At 29.7% G+C, this 14,260-nt stretch overlaps 5 protein-coding genes across 11 annotated transcripts; 2 read left to right on the top strand and 3 right to left on the bottom strand.

Moving 5' to 3' along the window:
* The first annotated feature begins 19 nt into the window (after positions 1 to 19).
* Positions 20 to 1,308, top strand: LOC126916323 (density-regulated protein homolog). Its single transcript, XM_050722022.1, has 6 exons — positions 20 to 175; positions 254 to 405; positions 505 to 589; positions 668 to 847; positions 944 to 1,083; positions 1,154 to 1,308. The coding sequence occupies exons 2-6, from the start codon at positions 304 to 306 to the stop codon at positions 1,196 to 1,198; spliced, it is 552 nt and encodes a 183-aa protein (XP_050577979.1). The 5' UTR covers positions 20 to 175; positions 254 to 303; the 3' UTR covers positions 1,199 to 1,308.
* LOC126916325 (DNA-directed RNA polymerase III subunit RPC9) lies at positions 1,214 to 3,763 on the bottom strand. 2 transcript variants are annotated; one of them, XM_050722026.1, is made up of 4 exons: positions 3,615 to 3,763; positions 1,855 to 1,958; positions 1,506 to 1,776; positions 1,214 to 1,433 (listed from the first exon to the last, which is right to left on the bottom strand). In XM_050722026.1, the coding sequence occupies exons 2-4, from the start codon at positions 1,860 to 1,862 to the stop codon at positions 1,335 to 1,337; spliced, it is 378 nt and encodes a 125-aa protein (XP_050577983.1). In that variant the 5' UTR covers positions 1,863 to 1,958; positions 3,615 to 3,763; the 3' UTR covers positions 1,214 to 1,334. The 2 variants fall into 2 exon arrangements, with proteins under 2 accessions (XP_050577983.1, XP_050577982.1); XM_050722025.1 differs by lacking the exon at positions 3,615 to 3,763 and adding an exon at positions 2,092 to 2,281.
* A 195-nt stretch (positions 3,764 to 3,958) lies between these two features.
* On the top strand, positions 3,959 to 8,830 carry LOC126916314 (serine/threonine-protein kinase unc-51). 2 transcript variants are annotated; one of them, XM_050722005.1, is made up of 13 exons: positions 3,959 to 4,099; positions 4,544 to 4,636; positions 4,983 to 5,033; positions 5,153 to 5,222; positions 5,326 to 5,502; positions 5,627 to 5,861; positions 5,947 to 6,261; positions 6,358 to 6,627; positions 6,706 to 6,959; positions 7,063 to 7,431; positions 7,509 to 7,636; positions 7,738 to 7,873; positions 7,969 to 8,830. In XM_050722005.1, the coding sequence occupies exons 1-13, from the start codon at positions 4,010 to 4,012 to the stop codon at positions 8,040 to 8,042; spliced, it is 2,262 nt and encodes a 753-aa protein (XP_050577962.1). In that variant the 5' UTR covers positions 3,959 to 4,009; the 3' UTR covers positions 8,043 to 8,830. The 2 variants fall into 2 exon arrangements, with proteins under 2 accessions (XP_050577962.1, XP_050577961.1); XM_050722004.1 differs by having other exon boundaries at positions 7,494 to 7,636.
* Positions 8,535 to 10,164, bottom strand: LOC126916324 (translocator protein). Of its 2 annotated transcripts, none has more exons than XM_050722023.1 (4): positions 10,058 to 10,164; positions 9,830 to 9,979; positions 8,861 to 9,073; positions 8,535 to 8,790 (listed from the first exon to the last, which is right to left on the bottom strand). In XM_050722023.1, the coding sequence occupies exons 2-4, from the start codon at positions 9,935 to 9,937 to the stop codon at positions 8,596 to 8,598; spliced, it is 516 nt and encodes a 171-aa protein (XP_050577980.1). In that variant the 5' UTR covers positions 9,938 to 9,979; positions 10,058 to 10,164; the 3' UTR covers positions 8,535 to 8,595. The 2 variants fall into 2 exon arrangements, with proteins under 2 accessions (XP_050577980.1, XP_050577981.1); XM_050722024.1 differs by having other exon boundaries at positions 10,071 to 10,091.
* A 335-nt stretch (positions 10,165 to 10,499) lies between these two features.
* LOC126916320 (transmembrane protein 120 homolog) lies at positions 10,500 to 13,273 on the bottom strand. 4 transcript variants are annotated; one of them, XM_050722015.1, is made up of 6 exons: positions 13,066 to 13,273; positions 12,607 to 12,725; positions 12,368 to 12,526; positions 12,194 to 12,286; positions 11,899 to 12,116; positions 10,500 to 11,826 (listed from the first exon to the last, which is right to left on the bottom strand). In XM_050722015.1, exons 1-6 carry the CDS (start codon positions 13,132 to 13,134, stop codon positions 11,417 to 11,419), a joined length of 1,068 nt encoding a protein of 355 aa, XP_050577972.1. In that variant the 5' UTR covers positions 13,135 to 13,273; the 3' UTR covers positions 10,500 to 11,416. The 4 variants fall into 4 exon arrangements, with proteins under 4 accessions (XP_050577972.1, XP_050577971.1, XP_050577973.1 ...); XM_050722014.1 differs by having other exon boundaries at positions 12,019 to 12,116; positions 13,066 to 13,266; XM_050722016.1 differs by having other exon boundaries at positions 12,994 to 13,254.
* Positions 13,274 to 14,260: the final 987 nt, after the last annotated feature.

Below are 14,260 nucleotides of genomic sequence, written 5' to 3'. Positions count from 1 at the left end.
GGTTCCTTTTGAAGTTGGACGTTATTAGAACGTTCCTTCGTTGGTAGAAATTGGTAGAAATGGAATCGTTTTTTGGCATCTAACAAAACGGAATTAAAATTACTAGATGTCGGATTGCTAACCTTATGTGGCTACTCATTTGAATAAGAAATTGTCTGGACCTTATTTAAGAAAGGTATTACAGGAGTACAAAAAGATATTGAAAAAGGAAAATTAATTGAAGAAATTAACAAGGGATTAATTTGTTATTTAGTAAATTCGTATCAAACTGCAGAAAACTGTAAGGTTAGGTGTCTTGATAGAATGTCGGCAGAGGAATCTTCAAATTTGCGTTTAGGACCTGATCCTAATGTCACTTATCCGATACAAGTACAATATTGTGGAAATTGTTCTCTTCCCATCGAGGTAAGGCAATCCTGAACAATTGGTATCTGAAATTTATACTGTATGACAAAAAGTTAATACTTGGATTTTTTGAAAATGTAATTCCCATTTGCATCACAGTATTGTGAATATTATCCAGAATATGAAAAGTGTAAGCAGTGGCTAGAAAGGAATTTACCAACAGAATTTGAGAAAGTTAAATTAGGTAATTATAATTTCTATATTGCTATTCTAAATTGTAAGTTCTATTATCATACTATAAATTTTATTTACTTGTGAGCAGTAGAAGACACTACTACAGAGGCAGGTGGAGGTGAAGATGAAAAGAAACGACAAAAACGTGGTGGTAAAGGCATGCTTAAGACAAAGAAAAAAGAAGATGTTCCAAAATTAGTGACCGTATCTAGAGCACCTAGAGGGAAAAAGAAATCTGTTACAGTTGTTACTGGTCTCAGCACTTTTGGTAATATAAAATGCTTATTCATAGCAATTCTTTTTTTTTCTAAACAGGATAGTTGCTTAGTTGTAAAATTAAAACTTTATGCATATTAATTTACAGACATAGACCTAAAAGTAGCTGCAAAGTTTTTTGGTAGTAAATTTGCATGTGGATCTAGTGTCACAGGAGACGATGAAATAGTTATACAAGGGGATGTAAAAGATGAACTATTTGAAGTAATTCCAGAGAAGTGGCCACAAGTAAGAACAATAATTGTTTTTTTGAATGATATTAAAAATACACAATCTATGATATTTAACAAATTTTTAGATTGATGAAGATTCCATAGATGACCTGGGAGATCATAAAAGATAATGAGCGAACCAAAAGTTTATTTGCACAATGTATTTAATATTATATCATTTCCATTTCTGTTTAATATAAATAAAATGTACATAAAGTATATAAAATGTTTTTAAGAAGTTTGTACAGTTGAAGTAGTAAAACCATGCTATCCTTCTTGTTCATCTTCATCTAAGAAATTTCCTACTACTTGAAGTAAAGAATTTACTTCATCATCGGTCAAACGGTCTTCGCTATCCTCTATAATCTAAAAAAAACATATATACATAATTATATGTACTTTCAAATATTATATAACTTATCACACATTTTATATTACCAGTTGTATTTCAAGAGGTGTTTTAGGACACATATTTAAAAGAGTTAATTTCTCGCACTTTGTTAATTTATAAGGTTCCAATGCTTGTAGAAGTCCTCTAATTTTTTCAGGTGTTTGCCTTTTACATGGAGTCTCCTCTAAATATCTTATAGTCTGATACGTTATACTTGCTAACTGATTTTGTTTCATTTTTTGTTTTTTATTTGATTTTATATTTTGCAGAATATTTAGAACTTCATAATTGCTTAAGTAAGCTGAGCAATCCTTGAGCCTAATATAAAATTCATTCTGAAAGTTTCTAATAGCTACTCACTAAAACAATTATAAATACGAAAAGATAGTTACTCACACTTCCATATTAAATATTCAAACAATATTTAACTGTGATTCTCTCTTATATTTCCAAATTACAAGTGTATAGTAAGGTTAGGTGTTTATATTCATCGATATTCTCTAGATACAAAATAATACAAAAATGTATTACAATGCGTTGATAAATATAATTTGCAATAATAATATTTATAATTAAGAAAACAAATATAATACAGTTTTCTTTTTACTACAGAAGCAAAATTTATTTACAAACCTCCTAGTATACAGGGCGTACAATTATGAAAACAACACAGTATATGGAAAACGCAAGATTTGAATTTCGCGCTCAATAATTGTCAATGATCTCTTTATGCAATATGCAAACCCACATAATTGTCTTTATTTAAATAATGCTTCGGAAAATACTTAGAATAATTTATATAAAACAACAAAAATAATTTCATAATATGATAAACATATTAATTTTTGTTTTTAATATTCCGATGGCTGCAATAAAAATTTTGGCATGTATAATTTCATAATAACATATACGAACAATAAGAATAATAAACTAAGAATTCTCGGATGAAATCTGATCTATAGAAATCAGTAGGATGTATAAAAAATCTTAATCAAAATCTTGTAGAGTTTTGAAATCGATTGAGAAGCCATTAAAAGAATATATATATATGTGTTCATTATAATCTCATTTACGGAATGGTAGAATGCTAAATATGCGAAAACATTAGATTATTTGATTCCAATATAAGTGTATATGCGTGTGCATGACACGCGCTCAGGAACCACAGCTGACTATAGTTATATTTTAGATCTTGCAAGGCTGTATATTGGTAAGTTGTAGCCCCCATACGTTACTCGATAGTTATAAAGATAAAAAGCAAAATATGTTAGTTATATTTACAGTGTTATTGATTAGTTACTTTTATTTAACACTTTCTGACATTTAACGATTGAATATTACAATTTAATTAATACAAGAAGACGTAAAGAGAAATATATAATAGCATTACTTTGCTTTTATAATTTAATTGTTCATAATTTTAACATTCTAAATAAACGTAAGATAAATTATAATTAACTATTTAGCGACGATTATCAAATTTTATTCTGGAAAATATTAAAAATATTTTATTTCAATTTTAAATATTGTTTTTGTTTTTTTTTTATTAAATGATTTAATATGAAAATGATATTAATCGAAATATATATAAAATCTAATTTTAGCAACTCTAATTGCAAAATTATTTTCATTTAAAACTTTACAATTTCCTTTAAATTTTATAGAATATAAAATGGAATATATATATATATATATATATATTTAATTTCATTATAAAATCTAGTATAAATTCAATTCCAAATATCAAACTTTATATAAAGTTCTATTTATTAGCAATATAAAATATTTAAAAGTACATATACATATAATATATACCATATAGAGTTGAAATAAGAATACAATTTTTGTTAAAAATTTGTACGAGATCCTTATTTTTATGCATTTATATGAAATTTGCGAGTGCAAAATTGCATTCTTAAACAGAATGCATATGATATGAAAAGATATATAAAATATCCAACTAATACTTGATAGGTGAAACAATTTCTACCGAGGTTCTACTTTGTTAATTATATTCTCAGAAATATAAACTTGCTTAAAGATCCGCAATCTACTCATTTTAAATCCTTTCAAATTTTATGGTAAGCGTCATATTCGTTCACAAACAAATTTAAAGAAATTTTAAGTCGCGGGCCTCTAATACGATAGTCACATACCTGTGAACATTAACACGACCTCTGTACGGAATCGTCTGACATCTTGCAAAGCCAACTGTACGACTGAGTGCGTACTCCGTTGTGTTTTGTATTTTGCAAGTATACACTACCATCAGTGTGGTGATTCGAGTTAATGATCGATGTGATTCATAAGGGTGAACAAAATGTAGACCGATGACCGAGGTTGATCAAGTCTTTGAAGAGGATCGTCGGAGAATAGGACCGATACCGAACAGAAAATCCTACGGACCGCAACTTTTCTTACAACACGTATCGATCTCTCTCTCCGCAGGCAATGCATCTTCCTAGCCTGTCGTGCTATGTTTATAAACTGTTGACCTTGCTTGTTAAAGATCGGTGAAAGATTCTCGATCGCCGAGAAATTACGATCAACAATGGAAATCGTCGGCGACTACGAGTACAACACGAAAGATCTGATAGGCCACGGCGCATTCGCCGTCGTCTTCAGAGGTAGACATCGTAAAGTGAGTCTTCCTGTTTTTTCTCGATCATTGAAAATCGTGATCGTCAATAAAATTATAAAAAGGAGTGAATCAACGAAGCTTTGATCATAATTGAAGATCACAGATAAATAACATGATAAGCTTATTTGTTTTGATTTTATAATTTTGATGCTAGTTTCTTCTGTAAAACATGAAAAGTGTGATTTCTTATGTTTCTCTTCCGTGATCTTCAATTACATGTGTTGGTGATTACATGTGTTTCTCTTCATTTTGTGGAAACCAGATTTCACCATCACAATTGAAGACGACAGAAAAGGAACATGATAAGTCTATTTGCATTGATTTTATAATTTTTATGTTACTTTTCTCTGTAAAACACGAAAAGTGTGATTTATTATGTTTTCTTCTGTGATCTATAATTATTATATGTGTTGGTGATTATATGTGGTCCTTTTTGTTTTGTAGAAACCAAATTTTGTAGTGGCAATCAAAAGTATTACCAAAAAAAGTTTGGCAAAATCACAGAATCTACTTGGGAAAGAAATCAAGATTCTGAAGGTTTGTAATTTGTGCTATTGTATCTATATTTTTAGACACATTCAATGTTTGTAGTTTACTTATATTATAAAAGAATTGCCTTTATTTAACTCATAAAGAAATATGATCTTTCTCATGTTATTCATTTGAAATAACAAATTTTAAAGTAATTGTAAGATACTTATGTTTCTTACATTAATTGTTAATAAGAACAATAATATTTACTATAAGGAAGTTTGAATGTTTAAAAGTAATACATATATTTTTTAATAAGAATTATCTGTGGTTAAGAGACAGTTTAAATGTTTCATATTTCAATAACAACTGCATAATGAGTTTGATTGCTGACTAAAACATTATGTTTTAGGAACTAACAGAATTACATCACGAAAATGTTGTTGCATTATTAGACTGTAAGGTTAGTACAATGAGAATTAGCACATAATGCTTACGTTAGTAAGCATTAAATATCTTTACTTTTTTGTAAATATTATATAATAGTATTGATATTGGTATAATTATGAACTTACTGTTTAGGAGTCTAATTATAATGTCTTCCTGGTTATGGAGTATTGTAATGGTGGGGATTTAGCTGATTATTTAAGTGGTATGTTTTCTATAAAAAAAGTCTTATCAAAACATTGAAATAATATTTACAGAAGCTAAAGATCAACTATATTTACTCTATTATTTCATTTTTCATTAATTAGCAAAAGGAACTCTTTCTGAAGATACTATCAGAGTGTTTTTAAAGCAATTAGCAGGTGCAATGAAAGCACTACATGCCAAAGGTGTAGTTCACAGAGATCTTAAACCTCAAAATATTTTACTCAGTCATAATTGTGGTAAGGCTTGTCCACAGCCACATCAAATAACATTAAAAATTGGCAAGTATTTATTTCTTTACTTCTTTAATATACATATTGTACCACATGAAAAAAAGTTTAAATTTATCTAAATTGAAGGGATAAGTAAAGAAAAAGGGTTCTAAATTATACTTTTCTGTTCCAGCGGATTTTGGGTTTGCTAGGTTCTTACAAGATGGTGTAATGGCTGCAACATTATGCGGTTCACCAATGTATATGGCACCAGAAGTTATAATGTCACTTCAGTATGATGCAAAAGCAGATCTCTGGTCTTTAGGAACAATAGTTTTTCAATGTCTTACTGGGAAAGCTCCATTTCAAGCTCACACACCTCAGGCTTTAAAATTGTTTTATGAGAAAAATGCAAATCTTGGACCTAAGTATGTTGTAATATACTTATGTGCTTTTGCCGAAAAGAGAAGCTTATATTCATTTTTTTCTTTGTTTTAATTGCTTATATTTTAGAATTCCACCTGGAACTTCACCTGAGTTATCAGATCTTTTAATGGGCTTATTAAGACGTAATGCTAGAGATCGTATGCCTTTTGATGAATTCTTTGGACATCCTTTCCTTCAAGGTTCCAGGGAAAGCCCTAGTCCAGTTCCTGCTGAACTTCCTGCTTCCCCAGGAACATTAGCGATTCCAGAAGGAGCTACGGCTGTTACAAGATCAGAGCCAGAAACAACCAGTCCGTGTTCCAGCCCTGAAGATGACTTTGTGCTTGTGCCAAGTGATCTCAGTAGTGACACAGACAATAATCCCAACACGCAACAAGTAAAGTACGTAATTTAATAACATCTTGTACAAAGAATTCTATTTATCTTTTATTTTATTTATTATTATATGTGTTTTTAATATTGTTATTAATTGATTAGATATATCAAACAAACTAGTAGAGAGGCAGTGAGTCCACCACGACCATGCTTCCTTCCCATTTCTGAGCCAATTCCCGTTCCGTCTCAAAGAAGTATTGCACAACCATCATCTCCTTCTACAAATGTACGATCGGGAAGTAGTGTTGTTCCTCGCTCGCAACCTATAAGTATGAAACGCAGTGTGGATACTCATAGGAGTCATGCTCCTGATATTGGCTCTCTTAGTCCACCCAGTGTTCAATTTGTCATTGGTACACCACCCAATAGAAGGTATACTAATTTTTTATTGGTATAAATTATTTTATTTGTCGTATGTGTATCATCTTTTTTAACTGTGATTACTTTCAGATTAAGTGAAACACCTCCACCACCAAATATGTGGCAAGTTAGTCCTGTTGCAAGGCATTCGCATACTTCCAGTGGGACGTCGCCATTAAGGCGTTCAACTGGAAATAATAGTGCATCTTCGCCATTACTAACAGGACCGTTGGCAGTGTTAGGTTCTCCTACATCGAGAGCATTTCAGGATAATAACAACACATTGAGGCATTCGCCAGTTATTCCTTTTGGTACAAGAGCTGTTACACTTCCTGAAATATCTGGTACGTATTTTATATTATTTGCAAATTGTACTACAGCAGGAGAAATATTTTATGTTAAATTAGTCAATATCTTCACTCTTTTTTTTTGGTACTATATTTACAGAGGCGGGTAGTTTCCAAAATCTCCTACCAGAAGTAAATCCTACGATAACAGATGATCGACCACTGACGTTCTTTGCACCTGAACTTCCAGAGGAGACGCTTTTGGAACGAGAACACAACGAAATATTAGCGAAGTTAAACTTTGTTGTTGCATTATGCGAATGTGTATGTGAGGTAGCAAGAACAAGAGCAGGACCTTTAGGTGCGCCTTTGGGTGGTATTGAACAAGCAAGCACTGCTGCAACGAGGAGGAGAGCAGAACAAGTGATTTTGCTTGTTAGAGCTCTCCAGTGGCTCAGTTCTGGACTAAATCTTGCAACTCAACAACTTAACGCTGGTCGGTTGCAGCCAACTAGTACCGTTAAAGAAGGTAATTTTCGTTTATTATAATCATGAATAATTATTATATATTAAATATAATAATATATAAAGATGATTATATTTCAGTTGTGAATACAATGAACGAAAAATTCAGAACGTGCCTCTCAGAATGTAAACAGCTCAATAGTGCTGGGCTTCTTCATCAGACAGGAGCTACTGCAGATAAAATTCTTTACAACCATGCCATCCAAATGGTAAGTATCTGATAAATTTCCTTTACTTTCTTTTTTTTTTTAACTAGGTAAAAATATACCTATGAAATAGATATATTTATGAAAAACTATATTTTTAACAGTGTCAGTCAGCAGCACTAGACGAATTGTTTGGCAACCCTGCAGAATGTTTTCAGCGGTATCACACAGCACAGATATTGCTCCATTCTTTATCACAACATGTCAGCCACAGTCAGGATAGAGCCCTCCTTATTAAATGTAATTTATATATTTTTTTTATTGTAGAATACATATTCCTATTTTAAACACAATATTTTAAATCAAAATATTAAAATGTATATATTTTATTTTAGATAAAGATGCTGTTGAAAAACGCCTATACGTACTTCAACAACAAGGTTACATTTATGCAACCGATCCTACATAGCGCTTGTGAAAAATGGCAGCAGAGCGCAGCGACCCGCCCAAACCCGTATCGTGCTCGATATCTCTTTTCTGTAAGATATTCTGCCCTATTCTGTATAAAAACTGTTAATTCATTAATCATTAAGATCTTGCTACAAAGATGACATTGTAGAAAGAAGCAAATTTAAGATAACGTATATAGTAACTTTGTTAGATCTTACACAGAATAGGGTAGATTACCCCGTGGAAGAGTACGAAAGTGATTCTGTACAAGTTTCTTTATATGATTTATTAATAATGCGAACAATGAATTAAAATTATATATATAATATAGATATTATATTATATATATATTGTAATGTACGTATGGTTGATTAACTTTATGACTAACCTTTATTTCATATCAAACAATAAACATGTGTATACTAATAGCATTGTGCGTTCAATGCAAGGCATGTTTCTTATTAAATAAGATAATAGTGATATAGTAACTGTTAAAAAAACAAGAGTAAAGTATTGTTTTCATTAGGTGATCTATATTAATGTTGTTTGCTACAAAAGTATCACCATGTATATTATTTTTTCTTTTCATCCACAGCTGGTTCAATACTTGGTTTGTTATCCTTATAAATTGTGTAATTCAATGCTGTAGCAAGAGTAGCCCATGCTAAATATGGAATAGTCAACCAACCAGCAAGTGAATTCACATGATAAAAACATATACCCATTGCTACAGTACTTCCCCATAATAAAACAATTTCATACAAAGCCTAAAAGCATAAAAGGAGATAAATGAAAAGGTAATTAAAATCTGTGATATATTTATTTCTACCAAAATACCCATTTTATCTTGTGTAATCCAAAGAACAGTGGTGTCCAAGACCAATTTAGTATTAAATTAGTTCCGTAAATAGAAAGAGGTACTATTGCTTCCTTGAAACCACCACCATCTCTCCATACTAAATATGAAGAATACCCCATTGTGCAATAAAGGGTTGTCCATACTGGAGCGAATGCCCAGTTTGGTGGAGTCCAACATGGTCTTTTTAAAGACTGTTAAATATGATTCAAAACATTTATTATTTTATTAAAACTAACTTCATTTGAAAAGAATTTTAATGTAATCAATGGTCAAAAGTGAAAATACATTGTAGTACATTAAAAACGAATGAATCTCTCTTAGTATAAAAACCGTAGAGATGAAAGACGGAGTGCGTGAGCGAGCTGAAAAAACGATGTAGGGATAAAAAGAGAACGTTACATACAGGTCTCTTGTGTTTTTCTCTAATAACGCTTACAATAAATATGAAAGCGCAATACCGATCAACAAGCAGCGTTAATGTGCATATCTCATTAGACAAGGACAGAAGGAGTCCCTATGCAACGTTTTTTTCCTATTTCTATATCGAACGTATTCACACAATAATATATGATTCGCGTACTCCGTTCTTAGATAAGAATCTTTATCTTACAATATTCTTTAAGTTGCTGAATATATATGAGATTTTTCAAGCATTTAATATAATAAAATAAAACGAAAAAATATATAATTTATTTAGAAATAAATTCTTATTTTAGCCGAGTAAAAATTGAACATAATCAATTTTAATTAATAGATGCAATAATCGAGACTTTTTTGTTATTTTATTACAAATAATATTCAAAACTAGTATTTGTTAGTATATTACAAAGTTTTATACCACTCTCTATGTATATTTATTCATAAATTAAATTTATTGGCTAAAATTTTCTGACTCCACGTTCCACTACTGGATTTGAGTAGTTCTAACGATTAATCGATTTAATTACCTCATACCAGGGTTTGATATTTTTTCTAGTGATGTAACTTCCAGCCCATCCTCCTATATTCGGATAAATAACAGCTGCCACAACCGGCCAAGATATTTTTACAGGCATTTTACTTAGAAGGAAATATTATTTGACTATTTTTCAAAATACCTGAACATAGATTGCAGAGAGTAGAGAAAATGCGTTTATTACGTTTCGCGACTGACGTCTTTCTAGTGGTGTACTTACTGCTTACACTTACTTCGGAGAACTATCGGCACACCTACACACTTTTACTTGTTACAACCATTATTACGTACATTGGTAACAATGATTACGATGAATTTACATCGTCATGAATACTTATGCAATGTAATGCAATTAATATTATAAATAAAATTACAACTATCATATAAAATCATATATTTCTCATACATGAGATAAAAACATATTATACACACATTTAATAAAAATAACGTACTAACAATAATGAATGCAAAAAATAGCTTCATCACAGATAGAATATTTCATGATTATTTACACAATAAATCGCTATTTTTTTTTTATAAAATTTGGAATGTTAGTTGGTATATGTATTCGCTATTAGATATGAGATTGTTTTATTTTATTGATTTTCTGCATCAATAGAAATATAAGCATAAATATACGTACACCGTCATGTACACACGTATGATTGAAAATTTATTATTTTATTTAATATTAGGCGAGTTACATATTTTTATTTACATATATAATTTAATAAATATATTAAGAATAAAACAAATAAGTTTATATTACACAAATGTGCAAAATGTCATGCATGATAATTATAAGTGACTATTAGCTGTAACTAGCATAAGTATCCCATGAGTATACGGGTGTGTGCGTGAACATATATTATTCTAATTAAATTGTCACAATAGTACATAATAACACGCACACATATAGGCGCATATGTACTTCTATGTGAATATAACATTACGTTTGAGACCATTTTTCTTTTTCTCTTAGTACACGTACAAGGTATATTTATGTTTTGACGCAAACAAAATTTGTTTATACATCATTTCTGAGAGAAATAAATTTAAATTTCAACATGAATTTAAATGTTAGCAAGTATAAAATATAACATCTTCAAGGAACATTTTTTTAGAAGATAGAATGTGAACAAATTTCTTACTAAATTGCTACATAAAATTACTGTTTTAAAAGGGTATATTAATATACTTTAATTTTTTTTTAAATTAACAGTAAATACGCATAATTTTGTTGATATCTAGAAAAGTAAACTTGATGTGGAAAGGCATAAAAAAGAATACTTCCAAATAATTCATTTCTACATTACAAGTTAGTACATATATTTTAAATGGGTCTTGTGTTAATGAGAGTGATAGAAAGACGACAATCCATGGAAGAATTTTCCAGTGTTTTGTTTACTTTTGGTTGGTATTCTTTAGTCAGAATTAATCGATATATTTATTTTATTTGCATTTCTTCATTATAGTTCTGCCTGACATTTGTATTTTTCTTATTCATTAATATTCATTCCATATTTCATTAATCTTTTTATCATACTCGTCTCATTAAAAAACTCTCGTTAATTTTATTTCACTCGCATTTCTGAGCTTTCACTTCCTTTTCCCCATTTACTTCCTTTTTTCGTTCAGTTTTGGAAAAAAACACTCCAGCAAAGTGATATTTAACGCGTTCTCTTAGTTTTTGACGAATTACCATGGTAGTTGTTATTGTATTACCTAGGAACAATACCAAGAACATACCACTAAGGACTGGAACATGCCATGTAGCTTCTGGATGGGATACTAATGTGTATAAAACATATGCATTGTATAACTGAAATACATATCCAACAAAAAGGAATGGCAATAAAAACGATAATCCACGCCACATCCATGAATGGAAACCTTCGATAGTAATATCCATATTATGCCTTTCACCTAATGCTTTCAACCGATACAAAACACCCCGCTGATAACAAAATTGCAGAGACTGTACTACACCTGCAAATAAAACATACTATATTTTATGTAAATAAAAGAAATTGTTGGATAAATTTTTGATAAATAACATACTGATGTAAACATTGAACCACATAAATTGTTGTCTAAATGAATACCATGGCCCTGTGTTAGGCCATACTAATAACAGACCAGATACTACAGTCGAAAAGAAATGGTGAAATCTCCACCAACCTTTTATTCTTGAACCATTTACTTTTAATATACTTTCCCTTATTGTCAATGTACAATAATACCAGACTAAAAGGAACATAAAACTAAGTTCCAAAGTTCTGTAACAGATATTACCAATAAGAGGTTGTTATAAATATACTTTCTGTTTCAATACAAAATAAATAATATATATTACCTGACATTAGTTACCAGATTTAACATAGATAAAATAAAACCGATTACAGAAAGGACTAATTTAAATTTTTCATATTCATCTTTATATTTGAACCTGAAAGATAAATGAGATGTTCAAATATACGTCCTATAATGTTTTGTCTGTTGGATAAATGACTATTAATGTCATCCTTACTTATCATTTTTGTTTAAAATGGAAACATTAACATTGCCTAAAATAATTTGAAGATATGTGCCATTTGGTTTTGGTAATGTTTGTTCTATTTCATGTAACTGCTGTTTTCTTTTAGCCATCTCTTTGCTTAAACTTTTTTGTGCTTCGCTCGCATGTAATCTAAAGTTAAATAAGAACATATTCAATTGTTTAAAGAAAATTAATTAAAAAAGTATATACATATTAAAACAATTACTTACTGTTTCAATGATTTTGATATTATACTCATTCGGTATTTTTGGTGAGAAATTCCTCTCAAACATTTTGCTTGAAGTTCACTTACTTCCTCTAATTTTGCAAGATATTCTTTGTTCAATGCCTGTTAACAAAATTTAAATATTGATGACGTTAAAACACTATTAATATTCAAAATACCTCACACAATATGGAGAAATATTGTTTGTTCCAAATGTATTGATTAAACAATGAACAGTAATGAAAAGAACAAAGAAATGTTTCGTGATAGTATTTCAAACACGTTTATGAATATATCTTCGAAAAAAGGGTTTTTAAATTTCAGGAAATGTTATATAAAAGTATTTTTATGCACCGGTTGCGATTATGGATAAATAAAAAATACACTTAACCTCATAGAAAATGGTCCAACGTTTAAACCACCGACAACATCAGTACCCAGGATTAACAAAAAATTATCTTACTTCTAATTCCTTGTACTCTTGTGCTAGGTCGTTCCAGTCTTTTAAACAGGATTCAACATCAGTATCCATCGCAGCAAAAAAAAAAGAGACGATGGCCAACGAGCAACGACTCACTAAAGTTTCAGGTACGCAATGATTTGCGGTGTTCTTATAGACCTGAGCCAAGCACTTCCTCGTGCATCTAAGTAACGAAGGAGAGCTCTGGAAACAGTCTCTTATTAGTCGTGCTAATCTTCGAATATATGATGAACATGTATTTCATATTTAGCATAGAGAATTTAAATTTTGCAATGTAATTTGAACTTCATCCAATATTAAAATTTATTTATTTTTTATTATTAATTTTATTTTCAATGTATATTTATTTGGTACATTTCTTTTTTCTAAAGCATTTTAACAAATTTTATCTTCTAGATTTTCGCAAACCCAATGGAAGATTTTGGAGAACAGTTTTGATAACGCTCATTGGTTTCTATAAATAGAAGATTAACAATTTTAATATTGTATCAAAATATTTAATTAGATTTTTCCAACTTATATTTGAATAGTAAAAAAAGTTGACTTCTATGAAATTTTATTTTTATGAAATAATGAATTAAATATAATTATAATTGCTAAATTTGCTGAAATATATTTGAGTTATTTGTCAGTAAAATTGGGCATTTCATTACTGTCCATCTTACATAATTCAAGTGATAACGATATCACATTCATTAATTATATTTAATACACAATTTAAATTTGACTACAGTAGGAATTACTTAAATAGTATTAGCATGGTGATGAAATCGATATATTTTTATTAATGTCAAAAATTAAAAAACATATAACGAATGAATATTGAAAAATTTTGTAAGAAATAAAATTACAAATTTACATATAATACATTCATTATAATGTCAAATTCATTATAATGTTAAAAATATCATATAATATGTTCTATAATATTCTGTGCATTTCGTATGTTAAGCTGTAAGTATATAGTGTATAGCTACAAGCAGAAAGAATTATATAGCTACTAAAATTAACAATATCTTCTGAAAATATTGGAAAACATTGCTTCTCCGATACATAATTCTAGATTAGATCAAAATCAAATAAAGTTTCTTCCTTCTAATTAACGAATCACTAATAAAAACGTAGACGCAGGTCATTTTTTCAAACTCTTTGACTACATAATGTTTACCTACGAAGG

This window comes from Bombus affinis, chromosome 5 (genome assembly GCF_024516045.1).
Source record: "Bombus affinis isolate iyBomAffi1 chromosome 5, iyBomAffi1.2, whole genome shotgun sequence".
Taxonomy (NCBI): Eukaryota; Metazoa; Arthropoda; class Insecta; order Hymenoptera; family Apidae; genus Bombus; species Bombus affinis.
This window is presented reverse-complemented; position numbering and strand designations above follow the sequence as displayed.

Excerpts from the sequence above, each read along its gene's own strand:
- LOC126916323 (XM_050722022.1), top strand. The coding sequence starts at position 304 with ATGTCGGCAGAGGAATCTTCAAATTTGCGTTTAGGACCTGATCCTAAT. Across the intron at positions 406-504 it reads ATTGTTCTCTTCCCATCGAG|TATTGTGAATATTATCCAGA; the intron begins GTAAGGCAATCC and ends TTTGCATCACAG. Across the intron at positions 590-667 it reads ATTTGAGAAAGTTAAATTAG|TAGAAGACACTACTACAGAG; the intron begins GTAATTATAATT and ends ACTTGTGAGCAG.
- LOC126916325 (XM_050722026.1), bottom strand. Across the intron at positions 1,434-1,505 it reads CACCTCTTGAAATACAACTG|ATTATAGAGGATAGCGAAGA; the intron begins GTAATATAAAAT and ends TGTTTTTTTTAG.
- LOC126916314 (XM_050722004.1), top strand. The coding sequence starts at position 4,010 with ATGGAAATCGTCGGCGACTACGAGTACAACACGAAAGATCTGATAGGC. Across the intron at positions 4,637-4,982 it reads AAGAAATCAAGATTCTGAAG|GAACTAACAGAATTACATCA; the intron begins GTTTGTAATTTG and ends ATTATGTTTTAG. Across the intron at positions 6,960-7,062 it reads TACACTTCCTGAAATATCTG|AGGCGGGTAGTTTCCAAAAT; the intron begins GTACGTATTTTA and ends CTATATTTACAG.
- LOC126916324 (XM_050722023.1), bottom strand. The coding sequence starts at position 9,937 with ATGCCTGTAAAAATATCTTGGCCGGTTGTGGCAGCTGTTATTTATCCG. Across the intron at positions 9,074-9,829 it reads ATATCAAACCCTGGTATGAG|TCTTTAAAAAGACCATGTTG; the intron begins GTAATTAAATCG and ends CATATTTAACAG. Across the intron at positions 8,791-8,860 it reads GATTACACAAGATAAAATGG|GCTTTGTATGAAATTGTTTT; the intron begins GTATTTTGGTAG and ends TTATGCTTTTAG.
- LOC126916320 (XM_050722015.1), bottom strand. The coding sequence starts at position 13,134 with ATGGATACTGATGTTGAATCCTGTTTAAAAGACTGGAACGACCTAGCA. Across the intron at positions 12,726-13,065 it reads AAGAGTACAAGGAATTAGAA|GCATTGAACAAAGAATATCT; the intron begins GTAAGATAATTT and ends TTTTGTTAACAG. Across the intron at positions 12,287-12,367 it reads ATTTTAAACAAAAATGATAA|GTTCAAATATAAAGATGAAT; the intron begins GTAAGGATGACA and ends TTTATCTTTCAG.